We start from the raw sequence: 23,231 nt of genomic DNA, 5'->3' as shown, positions 1-23,231 counted from the left end.
GTTGTGTGTATTTGAATCTAAAATATATGAAAGTCTAATGTTTATCAGTACATTACAGAAAATAATGAACTTTATCACAATATGCTAATTTTTTGAGAAGATCCTGTAGATCACTGAATGGGAACACAGTCCACATTCACCGATCAAAGTGCCTGAGATCAATGATGCCGGTGGTCACTGACAAAAGTGAAAGGAAAGAATACACACGTTACTTCCTGAAATGCGTGTGTGCTTTAACTACTTCGCGACTGCTCCACGCCGATTGGCGTGAGCAGCATGGCAGCCCCAGGACCACTCCACGCCGATTGGCGTGAATGGCTGCGGAGCTCCGTCATCAGTCTCCCACAACTTATATGGTCCAGGAGCAGATGGCAGGAGTACTGGAAGATAAGGTTGCTTCCTTTAATGATATCTAGGATATCTGGAGCCAATATATAAACTCTACTTCTAACTAGAGAACAGTGAAATGCCTTTAAATTGATTTTCTCACCCTATTGAAGGCTGGGACTCAGACCTTAACCCTCTATTTACCCCTCCCCTCCCCTCTGCTCCCTCCTTGTTTTTCCATTACTCTTCTCCTTTTCTCCTTTTTCCCTCTTCTTTACTCTTCTCTTTAACTACAGGGCTATGGCCCGAATATTGTGAATACGGTCAGATCTGTGTTTAAGAAAAGAGTCATGCTAGACGACACTACAGAAGTGTTTGTGAGTAGCCCATGGCTGGAATACTGTGACTACTTAAAGGAGTTATCAGGCAAACTAGCCCAAATGGGCTTTACTCACCTGGGGCTTTCTCCAGCCTTATGCAGCCGACTGTCCCACGCCTCTCCGCTCCCTGCCACTGTCTTAGTCTCGCCGCTCGGTATACAGACTTCGGCTGCGCAGTATGCCACGGCCCACGTGGCTGTGATTGACAGTGATGCTTCGCGCAGCCGCAGTTAACCCCGCTGTCAGCCTGAATAACAAGCGGCGAGACCGGGACAGCGGCGGGGTGCAGAGCGGTCGGCGTGGGACAGTCGGCTGCAAGGGGCTTGAGAAAGCCCCAGGTGAGTAAAGCCCATTTGGGCTAGTTTGCCTGATAACTCCTTTAAGTACCAAACCTGTTTAATACCACAATCTGACTTGTCTGAATTGATCTGCAACTGTTCTGCAAGAGTCTATATGTCATGTTATGTTTTGAAAATTTCAATAAAAAATTTGAAACAGAAAATGCATTTAGAATAAAATAATTTTTAGCAAACTTTACCACCCAAAGAAAGCTTAATTGGTTGTAAAAAAAATAAAAATATATAGTTCATTTTGTAGTGATAAGTAGTGATAAAGTTATTGGCGAATAAAAGGGAGGAGCGCTGGTATGTGAAAATTGCTCTGGTCCATAAGGGGAAAAACACCTCAGTGATTAACCTCCTGAGCGGTATGGACGAGCTCAGCTCGTCCATCACCGCCGGAGGCTGCCGCTCAGGCCCTGCTGGGCCGATTTTCTTCAAATAAAAAGCAGCACACGCAGCCGGCACTTTGCCAGCCGCGTGTGCTGCCAGATCGCCGCCGCTCTGCGGCGATCCGCCGCGAGCAGCGGCGAAAGAGGGTCCCCCCAGCCGCCTGAGCCCAGCGTAGCCGGAACAAAAAGTAGAAGAACGCCTCCGGAGCGCCCTCTAGTGGGCTTTCATGCAGCCAACTTTCAGTTGGCTGCATGAAATAGTTTTTTTTTAATAAAAAAAAAACCCTCCCGCAGCCTCCCTGGCGATCTCAATAGAACGCCGGGGAGGTTAACTAGTTGCTCTTGATGCTAGGTGGTTACAGGAGTCCATTTTATCCCCTTTTCATGGCTAATTTTGTTTATTAAAAACACTGGCAATCCAAGAGTGTTTCATTGGAGAACACAGTTTATGAAATCACATGTAAACCATATGTTGCTGCAGGCAGCAGTCGCCTGTGTTGCAGTACAATCTTTGGAGCAAATGTTTTGGAATGCATTTGTTAAACTGTACTTGTTTTAACACATCTTTAGCTAGTGCATTACATTTTTCAGTACATTAACTCAGGGAGAATACTACCACCTACACATGCCGGGAAGTTGATAGAATCATCACTTGCATTCAAGTAAAAGGGGGATTTTCCAGTATAGCACCATGATCCTTACATTTCCATGTACTTTACTTTATTCACCAGTCCTTATTACAGAAAGTTCTTACTCAGACTCATTGCCCTCCCCCTGCTCTTAATGCTTAGTTTCCTCTCAATATGCTTTCAGTAAGTTAGCTAGGATAGGAAGTGGGCAATCATCAGCAAAGGAACATCCTCTGCTGCTTCCAGTTCTTCCTATTTCACGATCACGATGGGCTTAGCTTGCTGCGTGTGGCTATTCTCCATTCCTATGCTGCTGCTGTCCCTGTGGGTCAGGTCTTTAGCTGCACAGGACTATGATGGTATGTATGATATCTAGGCAGATGTATGGCAGATGTATTGTAGATCTTTTTCTCTGTCCTGATGTTGTATAACAACAGTGGCTGGATGGTGTCATGGTTAAGGGCTCTGCCTCTGACACAGGAGACTAGGGTTTGAATCTCAGCTCTGCCTGTTCAGTAAGCCAGCACCTTTTCAATGAGAAGACCTTGGGCAAGACTCCCTTACACTGCTACTGCCTATAGAGTGCTCCCTAGTGGCTGCAGCTCTGGTGCTTTGAGTCTGCCAGGAGAAAAGAGCAATATAAATGTTCTGTGTCTGTGTTGTCTTGTATAAGATTCATTTTGCGGTACTTCAGTTCCTTGAGCATCAAATGGGAGTTCAGAGAGGAGAGACGTGCTCACCAAATCACAAGAACCTCGTCCAAATGTCCCATTTATCTGCAAAAGCTAGGCATATGTAAAAAAATGTATGTATGTATGTACAGTATGTTATACATGTGAACAGTAGTCTAAATTTCTCTACAGTGGCGTAGCAATAGTGGATGCAGAGGTTGCAACCGCACCGGGGCCCCTGGACCAGAGGGGCCCACTCCTTCATCCATCTTATTAGTTTTGCATTGGAGCTATGCTTGCTGATAACATACACCTCTATATATGCATTGAATAGCAGTAATCCTTACAAAAACTGTTTTGTTACTCTGATTACACCTCTCTGACACTGCAACTGTCCTTGATAGGTTTTATGGCTCAACATCCATAGAGTGCTTGGGGCCCCATGTAAAACTCGCACTGGGGCCCCAAACTCCTTATTTACAGCACTGTTTCTCTATAAATAAGGCAGTGAGCAATGTATGCTCACGTTCTGCATATACTATACAGTAGATACTGTGTTTAAGTAATCAACTCGGATATTTTTGGGGCACTCTAGAATGAAGAAACGGGACATCTAAATGGTTACCTCTTATAATCTGTAATATGTATGGGGCTAAGCATACTGTTCATACATATATGTGTAAGAATGTATTGACTTTGTTTCTTGTCACCCCTGCTGAATGTATCCTGCCAGTTTTATACACATACAGGGCATTCTTTCTTGGTCTCTTCCATCCCTATATAATACAATAGTAGTAAACAAGGAATAGATACAAAATAAACTGGGATATTAAAAGAGGCAGAGGGGATACAGTCATTATAGAAACAAATATAAAACTAATTAAAATAATTGACCGTATTTAAAAGACATACCTTTTATTCCTTTATCCTACTAAAAAAATATTATGTTTCTGTCCTACATATACAACAAATCAGTGGAGTACATTAGGAATAACAATTATACTTTCAGCCTCCCAATGAGTTGTACACTGTTTCTCTATACAGGAGAACACTCCGTGTAACTGAATTAGAGGTTGTTATCCAGAAAACATGTAATTCTATAGCCATGGATGGATAATATGCTGGTTAAAGAGAGCCCGAGGTGGGCTCATAAAATTAAAAAATAAACGTAGGCTACCTGATCCGATGGGCTGAGCGGATCAGGTAGCTGCAAAAACCGCACTGGCGCAATTTCATTTTTGTGACCTCTGGGTTACGACGCTGGAATGAGCGCGGCCAGGGAGAGTGAGCTGCCCAATGGCAGCTCTGGAAACCCTGTAGGAACACCCGTGGTGGGTGTTTTAAACAGGGAATCCCTCTCCCCATGTTTACCTCCAAGATAGTGACAAATATTGTCACTAATCTTGGTGGACCATAGTGCGGCGATAGGGAGGGGGGTTAGACAGCGGCGGTGTGGGGATGCAGAGGCATGTCATGAGGCTGAGAACATGCCTCTCTGTCCCATCTGCCCCCATGGAACCGCCTTAGGAGTCCAAATGATGGCTCTTCCTATCCAGCAAGCCAGCACTTATTCAGTAAGGAGTCCTTGGGCAAGACTCTCTAACACTGTAGTGTGGCTTTCGGTAGCTCTCAATCGCTTTGAGTCGGACAGGAGAAAAGTGCTATACAAATGTTAGAATTATCATATTATTATTACATCATTCTTGGTTTGGAAAAACAAGCTGCACAAAGCCCTCATCATGTTTGTGAAACAAAAGTCAGTCCACTTCATCAGAAAGAGAAGCTTGCCAATCTCTGATACATCAAATGTTTAGTAACAGAGTAATCATCATATTGTAAACAAGTGCTGCCGTATGAAAATAGAGAGGAAACGAGATAAATCTTCTATGTCCCCTTCTAAAGTACCATGATTTTTTTCCTTCTTATTATTTTTTTCTTCACATTTCTTTTTATTTTACTTTTTTTTTTTTTAAATATCAGTTTCTAGGCCATGCAAGGGAGGAAAAAAAAGTGTGTTTTGCAGTGTTTGTCATTCCTGTGGTTAAAAAATTCCTGGCTATTAATAGTAGTAATCATTAAACTGATTTAGATTGTAACACATCTATTGACACTAAAACCCCAGCATTGAATATGCATTTGGAAACATTGTCTGCAACGTCCAATGGCCATCTTCCTCAGGGTTCCCATCAGGGCACAAGCACTGATACTGCCGTACAAGGCCCCGGGAGATTCTAGGGCCTAACCAGGCTGGCAGTGCAAGGGACATGGGAGATGGCCCCACTCCTTTGCTCGCTCCCTCTCTTAGGGCCCCCCTGCTGTGCTACCCCATTATGCAGACTTGCAAAGTTACATGCAGCGGTGGCCAGTGGGAGACACAACTCCTCCAGCCGCTTGCTATCCCGCCTCTACAGCGGCCACACATACTCTACTTCCTGATTCTCTGTGCCATGACGTACAGGAGTATCAAGGTAGTACAGGAGTATCAAGGTAGAAAGCATAGCACAGATGGGACATCAAGTGGCTGAAAGATGGTGAATCTCTAACCCCATGGCCACCAATGTGCATAACTCTACAGCACAAGAGGAGGGCCACAGACCAGCAGGAAAAGCTATATGGGGATGGAGGGTACTAGACTACCAGAGAAAGCTATAAGGGGAAGGGGGAGCTGGATACAGGGAAGGAGGAAAAGCTGGATGCAGGGATGGGGGAAACCACTAGGTTTTGGGGTGTGGCGGTAGAGGGGAGTTGGAAAGACCTGTAGAATGGGGCCCAGAAATGTCTGGCCCTGACCTGTTTCTCGGAATATCATCAGGTATCATAAAGACTAGGGGAGAGAAAGCAATGACTGAACATAACATGCAAGTTGAGTCCTAGCAAGTGAGTGGTGATCAATGTGCAGCCATTTACTAATGAAAAATCCTGGAGCAGACGCTTGTCAAGTGGTGGGGAATGCCAACAGTGACGGTACGGTATGGTGCACAGTTAATCTGTCGTAGTTGAGGAATGTTAAAGCAAACCTGAACTGAAAAATAAAAGTCTAAATAAGCATACACACATCATATTTACCTCCTGCATAGTCTGCTTATCAATTTATTTCTTCTCTCCTGTTTGTCCACTGTGATCGATGGAATTGTCCATTGTACAATTTAAAAATGGGATGACCTTTAACAGCTTCAGGATCATCACTCCATTAACATGTAATATAGTCCACTTGAGCCATAGGGAAACATGGACATTACCTTGCACATCAGTTGTCCTTTCAGTTATAACTGTTAGCAACTTATATAGTAGAAAAGGGTCCTAAGGCTTCCAGTTCCGAACAGACCAAGTTTAGATGAAAAAATGCACACACCAGTGATAAGGATACTTATAGCTGGATCTAGAGGAAGATTTTTCTATGATTTGTTCGATTTAAAGAATAAATATACAGAAGTTGGGGGCCGGATGCAGCTAACTCCAGTAAAGTTGCTGTGAGCAGGGAGCGCACGGCAATGTTACTGTTACTAGCACAGGGGAGCACTGGCTGTGAAACCATTAGTGCCAGGTGTATTACTGTTATCATAGCAACACATGAATTAACCCGGTAACGCCCCCAGTGTTCACACTGTCTTCCTTGCCTACCTCTGGTGGTATAGTCACAAAAACCACATGATCTGAAGGATGGACCCCTTTATCCAAACACACTAGACTAAACTCATCCAAGATGGCCGTTAAACACTGCCTCAAGCAAGAGTCTACCTCTGACCTTCTATGATGTGTCAGTGAGAGATCCGGTTACTCTCCCCCAAGCGCTGTAGTTCTATCTGCCATAATCCTCCCGCTCCTTCTTGTGGTGCGCATCCTCCCTCTGCTTCAGTCCATAGTAACAGAACATGCATCTGTACAGTCTTGGCCATGAACTGTTGCTCAAGGGATCAAGTCATTGACAGTAATCCAAAGTGAGGTTTAACTTAATACAAAAATACATCTCTAACTGACCTCTTCACTACTCTAATGATCTGAAAATATCTTCCTCACTCGTTGCTTCCTTCCATACAAGGCTCCAAGCATTTTTTAAGCTGCCCCCCATCCCCTCTTTCCTATTAGGGTGCTTCTCCTCCTCATTCATTTAGTTGATTTCGAATGCTTGTGACCATATATACTTCTGCATGCCAGATGTGTTTGTCCATCATGGCTTATTTCAGCTAATGCATAGCGGATGTATCCACACATGCAATTTCGTTTGGCCAATCACTGACCAATTTTACCACCTTCATGTAGTTTGAGGGCCTAAGATTTTAAATACTATGAACAAATTGTGTAGGTAAACTCTCGTATAACATGTAAGTGGTAAATAAAAGTTGGATGTGTGTATGGATTCTAGATTCGCCCTATCTTTAACCCTATCACCTCAAAACACACTTTTTCCAAATCTCCTACCCATCTTCCTCTTTGTGTTACCCTTCCTCAAAAAATACTCACATTACAATATTATTTCCTGTTTTTCACCTTTTACAGGGAAAGATCAAGTGAGCAGGGTCCTTGTAACAATCACCTGCCAATCCTGTTGTATTCTGCCACAGTTGCCATACAGGTCCATCCACTAGAGACTTCTGGAGGCGAATCCAATGGGAGCAGAATAAGCATTTAAGAATGGTTGGTGTGCCCATACATGATACAAGCCAGAGGCGTAGCAATAGCCATTGCAGCCATAGCAGTTGCTATGGGGCCCTGGAGCATAGGGGCCCAGTGGGTACTTAATATATTCACCATTAACTTTCTTTTTTTTCCCACCCTCAAACTATTTCCGTGCCCATGGACTATGTGCAGTGTTGATTGAATAAGAATGTAAATTGCCCAGTTAACTGATATTCGTAGGGTAGGGGCAGGTAGCACTGCTTAAAAGTGCCTTCATCTGAGGGCCCCACAAAAGTTTTGCTATGGGGCCCCATGATCTCTAGCTAGGCCACTGATACAAGCTCGATTGTATGTACAATTGGTAAAATAAAGTTATCGATTTCACGCTGGAAATCGAGGGTAATATGCTGCCACCACTCTTCTTTTTGAAAATGAGGCAAAGAGACCTCGGAGACTAATTATTCCTAACAGGAAGAAAACGGTTAATTGCAATCTAACTAGCCAAATCAACTATTTAAAAAATAAGACATGCGGAAGTCTCAGTGTGAGGACATGGAGTCTCTTGCATAGATTACGAATAATCAATTGTTAGTTTATTATAAAAACTATACACTAATATACATTAACACTGGCAGACAAATGGGTCTGACAGTAGGACAGATTGGTTGAATAGAAGGAGTAAGGGATACGAGAATGAAGTAGAATGTCTTAAAGTTCAAAATACCGTGTTTGGCTGAGTCCAGTAAGCGATACAGTCTTTGTGCTGAAATAATCCAAAGTATGCGGTTGGCCAGTGTCCTACTTGCTTGTTGATAATGGAAATTCAACAACAGATAATAAGCATTGGACCATAGACCATGTGTGTGCCTGGGTTTTACTCCCTTCTCCAGCTGGGAATGGCTATGACACACTAAGTCCAGCTTTGTCTGATTGGAACAGGGGGCGGTTCTTGCCCCACCGAGAGAAAATACGGCAGAATGTGATTGTCCTGTGCACGTGAGTCCGATCAACAAATGGATCGTGCATTAGCACTCATCAAAGTGCCACGAGTCTGCACATATGAAACATGAGGGTTAGCCTATTACATGCTTGGTAATACAGTGCTGTCTCAAGCCAACATTTCTCCAGGTTCTGAAAATCAAGTTGGTCTGATAATCTCTTAGAATGGGTGCCAGGCTGAGCCCAACAACCTGTGCGAGGGTGAGTAATATGACCCATGAAATATGAAGAAAATATGGAAATTATTAATTTTTTTGAGTTACAGGAGGTATCAGCTGCAGCTGCTGGGATCAGCTGCGTGTGTACAAATCAGATACAAAGCGGATTGAAGTCCGCACAGTCTTCAAACGTTATCAAAACTTTATTGCAGAAAACAAATTAAAACATAGTGCTGTAAGATAGCGACAGTCTGCTGTTTCATGCTCCTGCCCTTTATCAAGCCATCCAGCATAAAACTTGTGGTTCCATAATCAAAATGTACAAATCAGATGCAAATATTTGAAGCCAGGAGATCTGAAAGAGGTGTGAAGAAAGTCCTTTGAACTATGGGCACTACCCTGTTCAACCTCTCCCTATCCACAGGCACCTTCCCCTCAGACTTCAAGTAGGGCACTGTGCTACCCCAGCTCAAGAAACCCTCCCTCGACCCCTCGCTACCCTCCAACTACCGTCCTATCTCCCTCCTCCCCTTTGCCTCAAAACTCCTTGAGTGTCTGGTTCACAAACGCCTGACCCAGTACCTCAATGCCAACTCACTGCTAGACCCACTGCAATCTGGATTTGGGCCTGCCCACTCAACCGAAACTGCTCTCACCAAAGTGGTCAACGACCTTGCCTTAGATAAAGCTGAAGGTAAATACTCCATTCTCCTCCTCCTTGACCTTTCAGCAGCTTTTGACACAGTAGATCATCCCCTACTCCTCCAGTCCCTCCAGTCCTTGGGCATTCACAATCTTGCCCTGTCCTGGCTTTCATCCTACCTTTTCAACCACTCCTTCACGACCGCCTTCAATGAGTCCTCGTCCACCCAAACCACCTCTCGGTGGGAGTCCCCCAAGGTTCGGTCCTTGGCCCCCTACTGTTCACCCTATACACATCCTCCATTGGCAAGGTTATCTCCTCCATGGGTTTTAACTATCATCTGTATGCAGATGACACCCAGATCTACCTTCACACCCCTGACATATCCACCACTACCATGGACAAGGTCTCCTCTTGCCTATCAGCCATCTCCTTCTGGATGTCCGCTAGGTTCCTGAAACTAAATCTAGAAAAAACGGAATTTATGATCTTCCCACCCCAGCCATCCACGAACCTCCCAGATGTGCATGGCACTTTTAACCACACTACCATTCGCCCTACCTCTCAAGCCCGCTGTCTGGGTGTCACCCTGGACTCCGCACTCTCCTTCACTTTCCACATCCAAAACCTCACAAAGTCCTGCAACTTCCACCTTCGTAACATCTGTAAGATTCGCCCTTTCCTGACCTCTGCCACCACCAAACTCCTCATCCATGCCCTCATAATTTCCCGCCTTGACTACTGCAATGCCCTGCTGTCTGGTCTCCCTATGACCCGAATAGCCCCACTGCAGTCCATCATGAATGCGGCAGCCAGAATTATCCACTGCTCCCATCGCTCCACCACGGCAGATCCCCTCCTAGAGTCCCTCCACTGGCTTCCTATCCAGTCCAGAATCAGATTCAATATACTGTGTCTGACCTACAAATCTGTCCACAAAACCTGTCCAACCTACATTTCCGATCCTACTCAGAGGTAGACACCTAGCCGCTCACTCTGCTCTTCCAATGAACTTCGCCTAACCGCCCCCCGCATCACCCAGTCCCATGCACGCCTCCAGGACTTCTCAAGAGCTGCTCCAACACTATGGAACTCCCTACCTCCACCCATTAGGGCAGCCCCCTCTTTCAACATCTTCAAGAAAGCCCTCAAAACTCACCTTTTCACTCTGGCCTACTACCCCTCACAAGTGCTCTAAACCCACAGCTGAACTCTGGTCCCCTACCGTTCGTGTCCTTACCTCTCCCTCTAGATTGTAAGCCTTTGGGCAGGGTCCTCCTCCTTTTGTGTCCTACCTGATCATGCACCTCCATTACTGTGAACCCATGCTATGCATCTGAGTGAACCTAACTTGCCTAATCTCCATGCTCCATCCAGTGACTGACTAAGCATTACCTGGTACTCATACTGTGCTGTGTGATCTGGTTTTCTTGTATTCCTGTATTGTCATATTGCTGTATGTCACCCCTAAATATTGTCTGTAACCTAAATTAATGTTCAGCACTGCGTAATATGTTGGCGCTTTATAAATATAATAAATAAATAAATAAATAAATATGGGCATTCAGAGCCACAAAGTCTAAGCAGGGAAACTTATATGAGGTATTCTTTTGTAAAAATCCACTGCACTCTTCCAGGGGTCAGATCTGCAAGAATAACCTCACATAGCGTAATACTGCTTCATTAAGCAAATCACTCCACCAACACTCCAGTGCCCGTGACTACCAATGCAGAACCACCACCGCAAAAACTGGGAGGCTCTTTTTTAAACTGCTGATGGGTATGAATCACCGATGAGCGAAGTGAAGCATACGATTTGAGTGAGAGCCCCACCTGGAAAAAGAGGTGGTCTGCATCTGGTGAGCCTCCCAGTTTTTAAGCGCAGTGGATTATTTTTACAAAAGGTTTTCTCAAGTGGATCGTACACAGCGCACTAACGGGACTGCAATTTAAGAGACTTTGAACTGTGGTTGGTGGTAATTATTACAGGCGGCGCAGCATACTATATATTATTATAATATGAGGTATTGTCAATTAGATGGAAAATGGACAACTACTTAACCTGGCAGGGAGTACTGGGAAAAGTCCCTTTGATGTGACTCTGACACCTCAGCTCATTCAGAGAAAAGTTTAATTGTCTAATGCTTGTGACTGATATGTGATGACGTATTTGATTATGAAATATGGTGAATGCGTTACAGTCCTCCTTTTTCTCCTGCGTCTGCACTTGTTATGTATGGAAGGTTATCACTTGCACCTGTTATCCATTGTACTGCATTTTGTAATATTAGGAGAATAGTAATAATAATGATGATAATGATGATAATAATAATATATTGTTCCTCTTAAAGAGACACTGAAGTCTCTTTTTTACCTTATTTCCTTATAAAGTCCTCTTCAGCATTAAATTCTCAGCTGATTCGCTGCATCCCCGTGGCAGAACGAGTGATTTATGGCTCAGAAATAGCTTTACAAAGTTCCAGGGCTTTTTCTTCCTGGTAGAGGCAGAGCTGCACAGTAGCTCTGCCACCTCTCCAGTCAATCTCTGCCGATCTCCACCCCTTCATGCCCCTCGCAGTCTTTTTCACCAAGAGGGGCATGGAGAGGCAGAGATTGGCTGGAGAGGAGGCAGAGCTAATGCGCAAAGCTCTGCCTCCCCCGGGGTAGCAAAATCTGCGACCTGCAAAGTCGTGGAACTTTGCAGGGCTATTTCTGGGCCATAATAACTTGTTCTGCAGCGGGGATGCAGCGAATCAGCTTAGAATTCAATGCTGAAGAAGACTTTATAAGAAAATAAGGTACAAAAGAGACTTCAGTGTCTCTTTAACAAATCATTAGTTGAGTTCAAGAAAAGTTCAGTTTTTATATTTTCTTGGGCCTGATGTGTTGGTTGAAGCAGAAAAAGGCATAGGTGGCCATTTTATATGTTCCTTCCTATGCCGATGTGTGCACTAGAAGCATATCTTAAATCAAGGCACAGGATGTGCCTTGATTTAAGATGCATACACACTAGACTAGTCTAGGCTGTGTACAGCGGCCCTTAGTGCATCAGCAAGAAATCCACCTCGTGGAGAGCATTGTTCTCCTTGTCTGCCTTGTAAGGCTTCTCCTGCCTCCACCCCCATAGCAACAGAAAGCATCACTAGCTTGTGCACAATGCATCTGTGCAGCCTCAACCATGCACTGTCACCCGGGAGGGATCAAGTCTTGATTCCTGTGGTGCAACCAGCCTTGTTTTGTACAAGGCTTTATTCTGACAGATTTGAACCGCGGCACACTTCTAACGGTACAATGTGAAAATTCTAATATAATATAATTACATTGCATTTGCTATGTGATTATATTGCATCTAGTACAAGCATTGCAGTGTAGTTTTGGCAAGGCACTTGTATTTGAATTTGCAAGGACAGCAGGTATTGTTACTGGTTGTGATGATCGCTGCTGCAGCAGCTGTTGCTGGAAGTAGTAGTGCTGCAGCTCAGGCAGTTCTGATCTATTTCCATGCAAGCTGCATAGCTTTGTCTGTCTTTCCCTGCTGTCAGCTTGTGACTGATTATCATTCACCTGTGTGGGAATCTGCATGTCTGCTCCCATTGGATGACCTCAGTATAAAGATCTGCTTCCTGCAGGGTTTCCTTGGGTTTTCATAGCTTCAGCTTAAGCCTGTCTTGCTGTCGCTTTAGCCCCCGATCGTGTTTCTTGTTATAAAGATACTTTGCTGGTCTTTGCATCATATATTGGTTCATTGCCAATATATATGCATACCAGCACGTTTATTATTTTCCTTGTATTTGTGTTACGTTAATACATCAGTGTCGCTGATGTATACGTACACGAACTGTTTATATCCTGTGTGCAGTTAGTCAGCTTTCCAGCACGTTTTGGTAGGTTGCGCGTACCGTGACCACCCGTGCTGAGGTAGTTACCCTGCTCCTGGTTCTGTTTGTGGATTGCGTTCATCTCTGCGAAGAGATAACGAATCCTTCTGAATCCTGTTCTGTTACTGTTTGTGGATTGCGTTCATCTCTGCGAAGAGATAACGAATCCTTCTGAATCCTGTTCCCTGTATTACTCTAGTCCTAGTCAGCGTTCCTGCTTATGTCATATATCGGTTCATTGCCGATATATACATATGTTAGTCGGACGTTACAAATAGTTTCATTGATAGCTGTAATTGTAATACGCTAGGAAAACATACTTATTGTATATTTATCTGTGTTACGTTCATCTATCTTGATCCTGCTGTTTTCTGACTGTCCTGTCCTGTCTTTGTGAGGCACGCCATCGCCGCAGCGCATTGGCTGCCTCATTCCAGTCTGTCTGGTTTTGGACGCTTGCTGTTGCTAAGTAGCCGCTAGCTAGCAAGCGTTCATTCTGTCTACCTGTCCTGATCGCCTCAGTTCTGGTTTATGCGCTCAGCGCTACTTTGCGCTGAGACGTTATAACGAAAGCATTGTTTGTGGCTGTCAGATCTGCACCGGCTCTGTGCACCACAATCTCCTATTGGAGTCTGTCCTTCCCTCCACTATACTAGGGATAGCCTGTTTCCTGGTGCTAGTGTGTGTACCTCCTCCACGCCAGCTCATGCGTTGCATGCTGACTGTGGAGAATACACCACCAAGCCTCACATTATGAAAACCCCATTACCAATCCCTATTGTGGGGGGAATTTCCAGAAATTATGACACTGTTTGTCAGGGGTCCTGCTCCTTTAAAAAAATTGAAAAGCTTGGTCCTGAAGTTACAGACAAATTTATATCAGAATTGGTTAAAGTTCTGGCCAATCCCGACTTTCGGGCTTCTGCAATTTCTACCTGGTCTGATTGGATCGTTTGTGCTCTTTTTAAGGGCAAACTTTTTGATTGGGCAATCGATGTCTTAGATCACACTCAGTTTAGACAAAGTCCTTTGCAATTTATAGCTTTTGTAATTCACAATTGGTTGCGCATAGATCCATTGCCTTTTCCTCTTAATGAACTCCTGGCAGCAGGCCAATCAGCTGCTCCTTCAATTGCTTGCAAGAATGAGCAGCAAGCAGAAAGTGTTACTGATAATTTTCCTGCAGCTTTGAATAAATCAAAAACAGCAAGGTCAAAGGCAAAACGCAAACGTTCTAAGAAACGTGTCCAATCTGCAGAGTCGTTATCCTTAGCGACTGAGACCTATAATGAGATTCTGCCATTAACAGATAATGAAATGCAATTGTCTTTCAGGGGAGTTAAATGGACTTATGAAACTACTAATGAACTTTCATCACTGGCTAGGGAAAATAAAGATTTTTGTTTAAAAGAATTATCTGAGTATGATTATGAGGAGATATTACAGAGTATTGAACAAATCAACTTATTTGTGAAGCAAGGAAAGTTTGCATACACTACAGTTAAACACTTGCTACAGGTATTAGAGATTCTTAAGAATAAGGCATCTGCCAATCACCTGCTAATTAACCCAATATATGTCCCTGCCACAATCATATCTGCAAACTGTGATCTGCCTGTTAAGTATGCTTGGAATCCTCCATTTGAGAAAGGAGAGATGGAAGCTCTGGTCAATGAATGGAAGAATGATTCAAGTTCATTTTGTCAATTTTACAGTGCAAAAAGTGAATTAGTATTGAATGCATGCATTAAGTCTGCCTATAACCTAATAAAAACTGGTGTGTGTGGGTATGACTTTGTGGCTCCATTGATCGATGTGTGGAAAATGATTTTGGATGATTTTTATGCGATTCAATCAGTTGATACCAGGGAAGACACACTGTCAATTGGAGACTGTCCCACTTCTCCAGTTACTGAGTCCCTGCCATGTCTTGTGAATGTTCCTGTAACTCCACCCTGTACCATGGATAACTCAGTGTTACTTCCCAGTAAAACAGAAGCCACTGATACTTTCTTAACTTTGCCCTGCACAAATTTCTCAGCAGAGAATCCAGAGGTCCTGCTGACTTCTGAGTCCAGCCTAGCCAGTACTCATGAGTCTTTGTTCAGTGAAACAGACACCAGAAAAATCTTGCCTGTCTCTGCAAACACTTCTGCAGAAATTACCTGTGTTAATAAAGTTCAACTCCTGTCTGATCCAGCAGATGCCAATAGATGCACTACATCAGTTTCCGAGTCCCAGCAATCCTGTCCAGAAATCTCAGAACCCCAGCATCTGAATTTCTCCAATTTTACAATTGAATGGTGATTCAGATGCGCAAACATTGTGTCTTGATCTTCCTGTTTCTACACCTCGCTCTAGTTTCGTGAATAGCTCAGAGCATCTGCTCTGTGAACCTGAAATCGCAGAATTATTACCTTGTTCAGAAAATGTTCCAATAAATTTGCCCTGTACCATGAATTGTGCAGTAGATCTCTCCAATGAAACTCAGGTCACAGAATCATTATGCTGTCCAGCAGGTGCTTCCATGGTTTTGCCCTGCAATATGGACTGTTCAGTGATCCTGTCCAGTGAAGCTGTGGTCGCAGAGTCTTATGCTTCACCCAGTACTTTGGATATTTCAAACCCTCTAGCAGAAGGGTCTGAGGCACTGCTTACCTCAGTTGGTGTTGCAGTAATATTCACTTGTCTAGCAGCTGTTTTGGAATTACAGTCTGCTCTAATAAAACTTGGTGAATTTCTGCCCAGCAAAGCAGAAGCCATTGAAATATTGTCCTCGTCAGCAATTGTGTTAGATACCTTGCCCTGTACACAGTCCGATTTAACCAATGTTGAGTCCCTCTCCAGTGTTGTAACAGCCGAGGAACTCCAGCCCTGTCCTCTGAATGTTTCAGAAGTCTTGCCCTGTAACATGGATAATTCTGATTCTCTGGTCAAAATAATAGAAATCTCAGAATTTCAGTCCGGTCTGATGAGTGTTCCTGAAACCCAGCCCTGTATCCTGAAAGATTCTGGTTCTCTGGCCGCTGTGGCAGAGGTTCCAGAGTCCCCTTCCTGTCCAGGGAATTCCTCAGTTTTGCCTAGTCCAGTGGGGGCTGCTGCAATACTGACTTGTTCTGCAGCGCCTCATGAGCTCCAATCCAGTGTATTAAATGAGTCTCTGTCCAGTCCAGAGGTAGTTGTGGAGTCCCTATCTGGTTCAGTGCACACATCAGAAGATTTGTCCTGTCTTGTTAGTGCCCCTGAATCTGATTTGTTACTGACTTTGCTGGAATCAGCGACATCTAAGTCTGATCCAGCATTCTTGTGTAAAAGTCCAGTAGTTGCGAAGTTTAGTCATGATTTTTTTTTGGCCAGTCCTGGTTTTGGTCCTGTCTTGGCTGACCCTGAGGCTCACAGTTCCTTGACATGCCCAGAGGTTTCTCTTGTGCCGGTGTGCCCAGATGTTCTTTGTGTGCCAGAATGCCCAAGTGTGTCTAAGGTGTTAGCGTGCTCTGATGCTTCCTTAGTGGGAACACGTTCTGATGTTGCCAGTCTGCCTGCATGCCCAGAGATGGTTCTGGTCCCTGAAAGCCCTGATATTGATGTTTGTCCTTGTGGCCCTGACTCGGGAATTGCCCTAGGTTCCATAGGGGTTCTTGATAGTTCTCCATGTGAGCCTAAGGGGCATTCTGACCTATGGGGATCTCTTTGGAGCTTCAAGGTGTTCTGGGAGGTCTCTGAGAAAACTTGTCCTGGTGCCTTGGACTGGTTCAACAGTGGGTTTTGTGTTGGTAAAGACAGTACCGGTGGGCATTGCAAAGGCTTTGGCGTTTCTGAACGGTTCCTGGAAGGCGGTGGGTATCGCTCAGGGAATTTCGGAGGGCTTTCTTCTGGAAATCATGGTTCTGATGGGTGTCACATTGGGGCTTGTAGTACTGATGGGCATGGTTCTGTAGGTTCTGGTTCTGATGGGTCCAGTCTTGTGGGGACTGATTCTGGAATTCAGGCTTGCCGGGCTGTCCCGGTCATCATGAATTATCAGTCGGACTGTTTTGTTGGGAATTTCAGTTTTGAAAAGCGTCTGGAATCCGCTTTTAAGGGCGGGGGTACTGTGATGATCGCTGCTGCAGCAGCTGTTGCTGGAAGTAGTAGTGCTGCAGCTCAGGCAGTTCTGATCTATTTCCATGCAAGCTGCATAGCTTTGTCTGTCTTTCCCTGCTGTCAGCTTGTGACTGATTATCATTCACCTGTGTGGGAATCTGCATGTCTGCTCCCATTGGATGACCTCAGTATAAAGATCTGCTTCCTGCAGGGTTTCCTTGGGTTTTCATAGCTTCAGCTTAAGCCTGTCTTGCTGTCGCTTTAGCCCCCGATCGTGTTTCTTGTTATAAAGATACTTTGCTGGTCTTTGCATCATATATTGGTTCATTGCCAATATATATGCATACCAGCACGTTTATTATTTTCCTTGTATTTGTGTTACGTTAATACATCAGTGTCGCTGATGTATACGTACACGAACTGTTTATATCCTGTGTGCAGTTAGTCAGCTTTCCAGCACATTTTGGTAGGTTGCGCGTACCGTGACCACCCGTGCTGAGGTAGTTACCCTGCTCCTGGTTCTGTTTGTGGATTGCGTTCATCTCTGCGAAGAGATAACGAATCCTTCTGAATCCTGTTCTGTTACTGTTTGTGGATTGCGTTCATCTCTGCGAAGAGATAACGAATCCTTCTGAATCCTGTTCCCTGTATTACTCTAGTCCTAGTCAGCGTTCCTGCTTATGTCATATATCGGTTCATTGCCGATATATACATATGTTAGTCAGACGTTACAAATAGTTTCATTGATAGCTGTAATTGTAATACGCTAGGAAAACATACTTATTGTATATTTATCTGTGTTACGTTCATCTATCTTGATCTTGCTGTTTTCTGACTGTCCTGTCCTGTCTTTGTGAGGCACGCCATCGCCGCAGCGCATTGGCTGCCTCATTCCAGTCTGTCTGGTTTTGGACGCTTGCTGTCGCTAAGTAGCCGCTAGCTAGCAAGCGTTCATTCTGTCTACCTGTCCTGATCTCCTCAGTTCTGGTTTATGCGCTCAGCGCTACTTTGCGCTGAGACGTTATAACGAAAGCATTGTTTGTGGCTGTCAGATCTGCACCGGCTCTGTGCGCCACAATCTCCTATTGGAGTCTGTCCTTCCCTCCACTATACTAGGGATAGCCTGTTTCCTGGTGCTAGTGTGTGTACCTCCTCCACGCCAGTTCATGCGTTGCATGCTGACTGTGGAGAATACACCACCAAGCCTCACACTGGTATAGTTTATTACTTGGTATCCATGTTGCCACTACCAAAGCAGTGACTGTAAAAATATATGCAGATCCATTACCATCTGTACACATATTGTAGTAAATATTTGTGTTTCATGTTTCTTTACTTTGTAGCCTGTGATAGGTTTTTATTGCTCTCTGTCACTTCCTATCAGGCCCCTTTCACACTAGGATGTTTTCATTGCGTTGCATTACCCTTTTTTACCGCAGGGTAATTAATGCTAAAGCAATTAAAGTCTTTGGAGCATTTTATACCTCATGTTATGCAATGCGCAGGAGCATCGCATCTGACACGAAAGCATCAGCGGTTACTGGTGAACATCCGTGGCGACGTGCGGTGACCGTGTAAGTCATGTAAGTCAATGGTGACACACATATTTTAAAATGGTTAGAGTTGTGGTGCGCATGAGCGGAAGCGCATTTTTAAAATACACTTCCGTGCAATTCGTATTTTGCCCACAGGAAGTGAGAGCTAGAGAGCCTCAATTATAGTTTGGCTCGCTGCCAAAAACGACATTACTGCACATTGCTGTGGGCATCTCCAAAGTCTATTTTAAAGAGAGACTGAAGTCTCCTAAAGGTGGCCACTAACGATCCAATTTCTATTGAAAAATCGTTCGAGCGATCAGAAATTCTGATCGGAAGTGAAATACATCGTTCACGAAACCATCAACGAACCAATCTTTGCTTCCTATCTATCACAACCAACAGGAAAATCCAAATTTTGGTTCGACGAAAATTCATTCGGACGACATTTTTTTCACTCATTCATAATCGATTGTGTCCACCAACAGAGATTATTTACAACCAATCCGATCAGAATTTCTGATCGCTCTAACAATTTTTCGCTAGAAATTGGACCATTAGTGGCCACCTTTAAATGCCTGTTTTACTTTTAAAATCCTCTTTAATATCAATGCCCTAACTGAAACGCTGCATCCCCGTGGCCGAACACACCATAAATCACCCCAAACTCCCCGGGGCACATTGCGGGGAGCGCTTCCGTGTAGAGGCAGAGCTTTGGGCTGTAGCTCTGCCTCTACACGCGTCCATCTGCTCCGATCTCCGCCTCCGCCCACCCCTTTCAGTCTTCTTTCACTGAGAGGGGCGGGAGAGAGGCGGCGATCAGCGCAGATTGACATGCATGGAGGCAAATCTACAGCCCAAAGCTCTGCCTCCCTCAGGCAGCTAAATCCACGACCAAGAAAGTCGTGGATCTTTGCCCCGGGAGTTTAGGGTGATTTATTTAGTGTTCAGCTGCGGGAATGCGGTATTTCAGAGTCAGAGTCTCTTTAAGCATTGCAGTGAGATGTGATCATCCGATCCCATTGCAACCAAAACACAGGCTGCTGGTGTGAAACCGGCCTCACATGACCAGTAGGGTTCAGTTGGTGAGATCTACATTTATTCTTGCTAAAATGACTACTTTGTCATGCAAAACGCTACACAAAAGGCACAGTGGTCATGAAAAGTGGTCATGGTCACAGTGGTCATGAATAACTATAATTATTAATGAATATAGTTTATTATAATGACAATAATAAACTGAAATATCAATGGAACTAACACTGCAAAATAATATATATAAATGTTCTTTTCAGCTACATGGATAGAGTATTGTCATGTAATTCTTTATCTCTCATTTTGTCACAGAATATTCAGATGAACCCAAATCTGATGAAGCGAATACATCTGATAATGCATTATGTCCGCGATCATTTCCTGGAGAGCTGAACGATTCATCATTGTCACTAACAAAGGCATCCTTGGATTACTTAAGTAGTCCTGTCACCACTCTTCTCATACCATCTATCTACACTGGAGTATTCTTGATAGGATTGCCAGCCAATGGCCTTGCTCTGTGGGTCTTGGTCACCAAAGTCAAGAGGATGACTTCTACTATCTTCATGATGAACCTGGCAGTGGCAGACCTCTTACTCATCCTGGTATTGCCCTTCAAGATATTATACTATTTCATTGGAAATAAATGGATTTTTGGAGAGCTGATGTGCAGGGCTGTAACTAGTTTCTTCTATGGGAACATGTACTGCTCAGTTCTGCTACTCATGAGCATTAGCATTGACCGCTATTTGGCTGTTGTTCACCCTTTCTTCTCCAGGACATTTAGAAGCCGGGCTTTTGCTTTTGTCATCTGTACCATTTCTTGGTTGATCTCCATTTTGTCTATTGTTCCACTGGCCACAATGCAACAGTCCTATTCAGTTCTTGATACTGAGATGACAGTGTGCCACGATGCCCTCCCAAGGCAAACACAAGCAGCATACCTGTTTTATTATTTCATGACTATTATTGCTGTTTGCTTTGCATTACCTCTAGTGATTATAATCTTCTGCTACATTTCTGTTATTCGAGCGCTTATACTGAGTGGGGAAAAATACAGCTACGCTATTAAACTGAGTCTGCTAGTTCTTGTTATAGTGGTGGTCTTGTTAACACCTAGCAATGTGGTTCTTTTAGTCCATTATTCCGAACATTGTCTGCACAAGTATGGTAATTTATATGCTGTCTACCTGGTCTGTTTAACTGTGAGTACTGTTAACAGCTGTGTAGATCCATTTGTTTATTACTATGTGTCGGAAGAATTTCGAGACAAGGTGAGGCACAAGTTTCGAAAACACTCTAAAGTATCAATCACTTCTGTTAAAACTTCTAGAGATACTGTACCAGCCAGTTACTCCACCTGTCACTCACATTCTGTCTTGTGACATTTTTCCCATTCTCTGACAATTTTCACGACTTAAGAGGGAGAATGCACCCAACAGAAGGTGAAAAAAAATTAAAAACGAGTTAAAATGGCAAGGAAAAAGCTTACCTTTGGGGGTTAATAATATAACTTTACCCCAAATAAAGAATGATACAAGCCTCTATTCATAAAGCATTCCTTCATGCGGTAATGCTCAAAACAGCTGACTTTCCTGACCATTTAGCAAAGTGGCCATTCATAAAAGCTGTTTCCGCATGAAAATCTGACATTCCTGAGCAGTGCCTTATGCGGAGATGATCACAACTCATGTCACTGAAGGTTAATTCATAACGATTAGAGCAGGCGGAATGTGAGCGGAGAAACCCTGCTGTTTAGATAAGGCGATAAGCCAGCGGTAACAACCAAGATAACAGGCAAGCTAATGTGGACAGACCTCCCAGGCAGCTGCAGTGAGAAGAGAGGTAAAACGGCATCCCAGAATACCAAGGCTGTGTTTTTTTAACCCCTTGGGTACCTGTTTTCAGATAAATTTCACATCAGAAAGCCTGCATGTGTAACATTTCTGGAACTTCTTCTAAGCTGTGGCAATTAAATATAATTCAGAGAAGATTCAGGGCAAACAGAGGCAGTTTTTAAAATAATGCACATGTAAAGGGATGCTCGGGCTGCCTCCTTTATAGTAATTGTCTCTGCACGAAGAAATGCATCAACTCAGCCAGCAAATGTAACAACTCAGCCATCACCGCCAGTTTAGTGCGGGAATTCCCCGACCTTTTATCGCAAGTGTAAACATTTTTATGAATTAGCACACAAAAGTCTTTACCGCAAATGTTTTATGAATAGAGCCCAAAGTGTTTCATGGGTCTGAGTCCGCTTCTTCAGGCTAATCTCCTAGCCGTTATACCGGTATGCACACCTCTTGATACTCATTGGCATGAAGAAGCAGGCTCAGACCTGTAAAATGTGTCATCTTGTATAATTATATCATATTATTATTATCTCCCCAGCGGTAAGCTTTTTCTTGCCATTTTAACCAGTTTTAATTATAGTACAGTGAGATGTGAAAGTTTGGGCAACCTTGTTAATTGTCATAATTTTCCTGTATAAATCGTTGGCTGTTACGATAAAAAAGTCAGTTATATATATTATATAGGAGACATACACAATGATATTTGAGAAGTGAAATTAAGTTTATTGGATTTACAGAAAGTGTGCAATAATTGTTTAAACAAAATTAGGCAGGTGCATAAAAAATAAATGAAATCAATATTTAGTAGATCATCCTTCTGCAGAAATTACAGCTACATTACATATTAACGCTTCCTGTAGGTTCCAATGAGAGTCTGGATTCTGGTTGCATGTATTTTGGACCATTCCTCTTTACAAAACATCTTTAGTTCATTCAGGTTTGATGGCTTCTGAGCATGGACAGCTCTCTTTAACTCACGCCACAGATTTTCAATTATATTCAGGTCTGGGGACTGAGATGGCCATTCGAGAATGTTGTACTTGTTCCTCTGCATGAATGCCTTAGTGGATTTTGAGCAATGTTTAGGGCCGTTGTCTTGTTGAAAGATCCAGCCCCGGCGCAGCTTCAGCTTTGTCACTGATTCTGGACATTGGTCTCCAGAATTTGTTGATACTGAGTGGAATTCATGCGTCCCTCAACTTTGACAAGATTCACAGTCCCTGTACTGGCCACACAGCCCCACAGCATGATGGAACCACCACCATATTTTACTGTAGGTAGCAGGTGTTTTTCTTGGGATGCTGTGTTGTTTTTCCTCCATGCATAACGTCCCTTGTTATGCCCAAATAACTCAATTTTAGTTTCATCAGTCCACAGCACCTTATTCCAAAATGAAACTGGCTTGTCCAAATGTGCTTTAGCACACCTCAAGCGGCTCTGTTTGTGCTGTGGGCAGAGAAAAGGCTTCCTCTGCATCACTCTCACATACAGCATCTCCTTGTGTAAAGTGTGCCGAATGGTTGAATGATGCACAGTGACTCCATCTACAGCAAGATGATGTTGTAGGTCTTTGGTGCTGGTCTGTGGGTTGACTCTGACTGTTCTCACCATTTGTTGCTTCTGTTTATCCAAGATTTTTCTTGGTCTGCCACTTCAAGCCTTAACTTTAACTGAGCCCGTGGACTTCCATTTC

The 23,231-nt window shown here is 43.8% G+C and overlaps 1 protein-coding gene across 1 annotated transcript; it reads left to right on the top strand.

Moving 5' to 3' along the window:
- The first annotated feature begins 2,332 nt into the window (after window positions 1-2,332).
- F2RL3 (F2R like thrombin or trypsin receptor 3) lies at window positions 2,333-22,136 on the top strand. Its single transcript, XM_068271266.1, has 2 exons — window positions 2,333-2,425; window positions 19,998-22,136. The coding sequence occupies exons 1-2, from the start codon at window positions 2,335-2,337 to the stop codon at window positions 21,068-21,070; spliced, it is 1,164 nt and encodes a 387-aa protein (XP_068127367.1). The 5' UTR covers window positions 2,333-2,334; the 3' UTR covers window positions 21,071-22,136.
- Window positions 22,137-23,231: the final 1,095 nt, after the last annotated feature.

Source organism: Hyperolius riggenbachi, chromosome 1 (genome assembly GCF_040937935.1).
Source record: "Hyperolius riggenbachi isolate aHypRig1 chromosome 1, aHypRig1.pri, whole genome shotgun sequence".
NCBI lineage: Eukaryota > Metazoa > Chordata > Amphibia > Anura > Hyperoliidae > Hyperolius > Hyperolius riggenbachi.
This window is presented reverse-complemented; position numbering and strand designations above follow the sequence as displayed.

Bases quoted from the DNA above. Each gene is read 5' to 3' on its own strand.
- F2RL3 (XM_068271266.1), top strand. From the start codon at position 2,335: ATGGGCTTAGCTTGCTGCGTGTGGCTATTCTCCATTCCTATGCTGCTG. The intron at 2,426-19,997 runs GTATGTATGATA...ATTTTGTCACAG, and splicing joins AGCTGCACAGGACTATGATG to AATATTCAGATGAACCCAAA.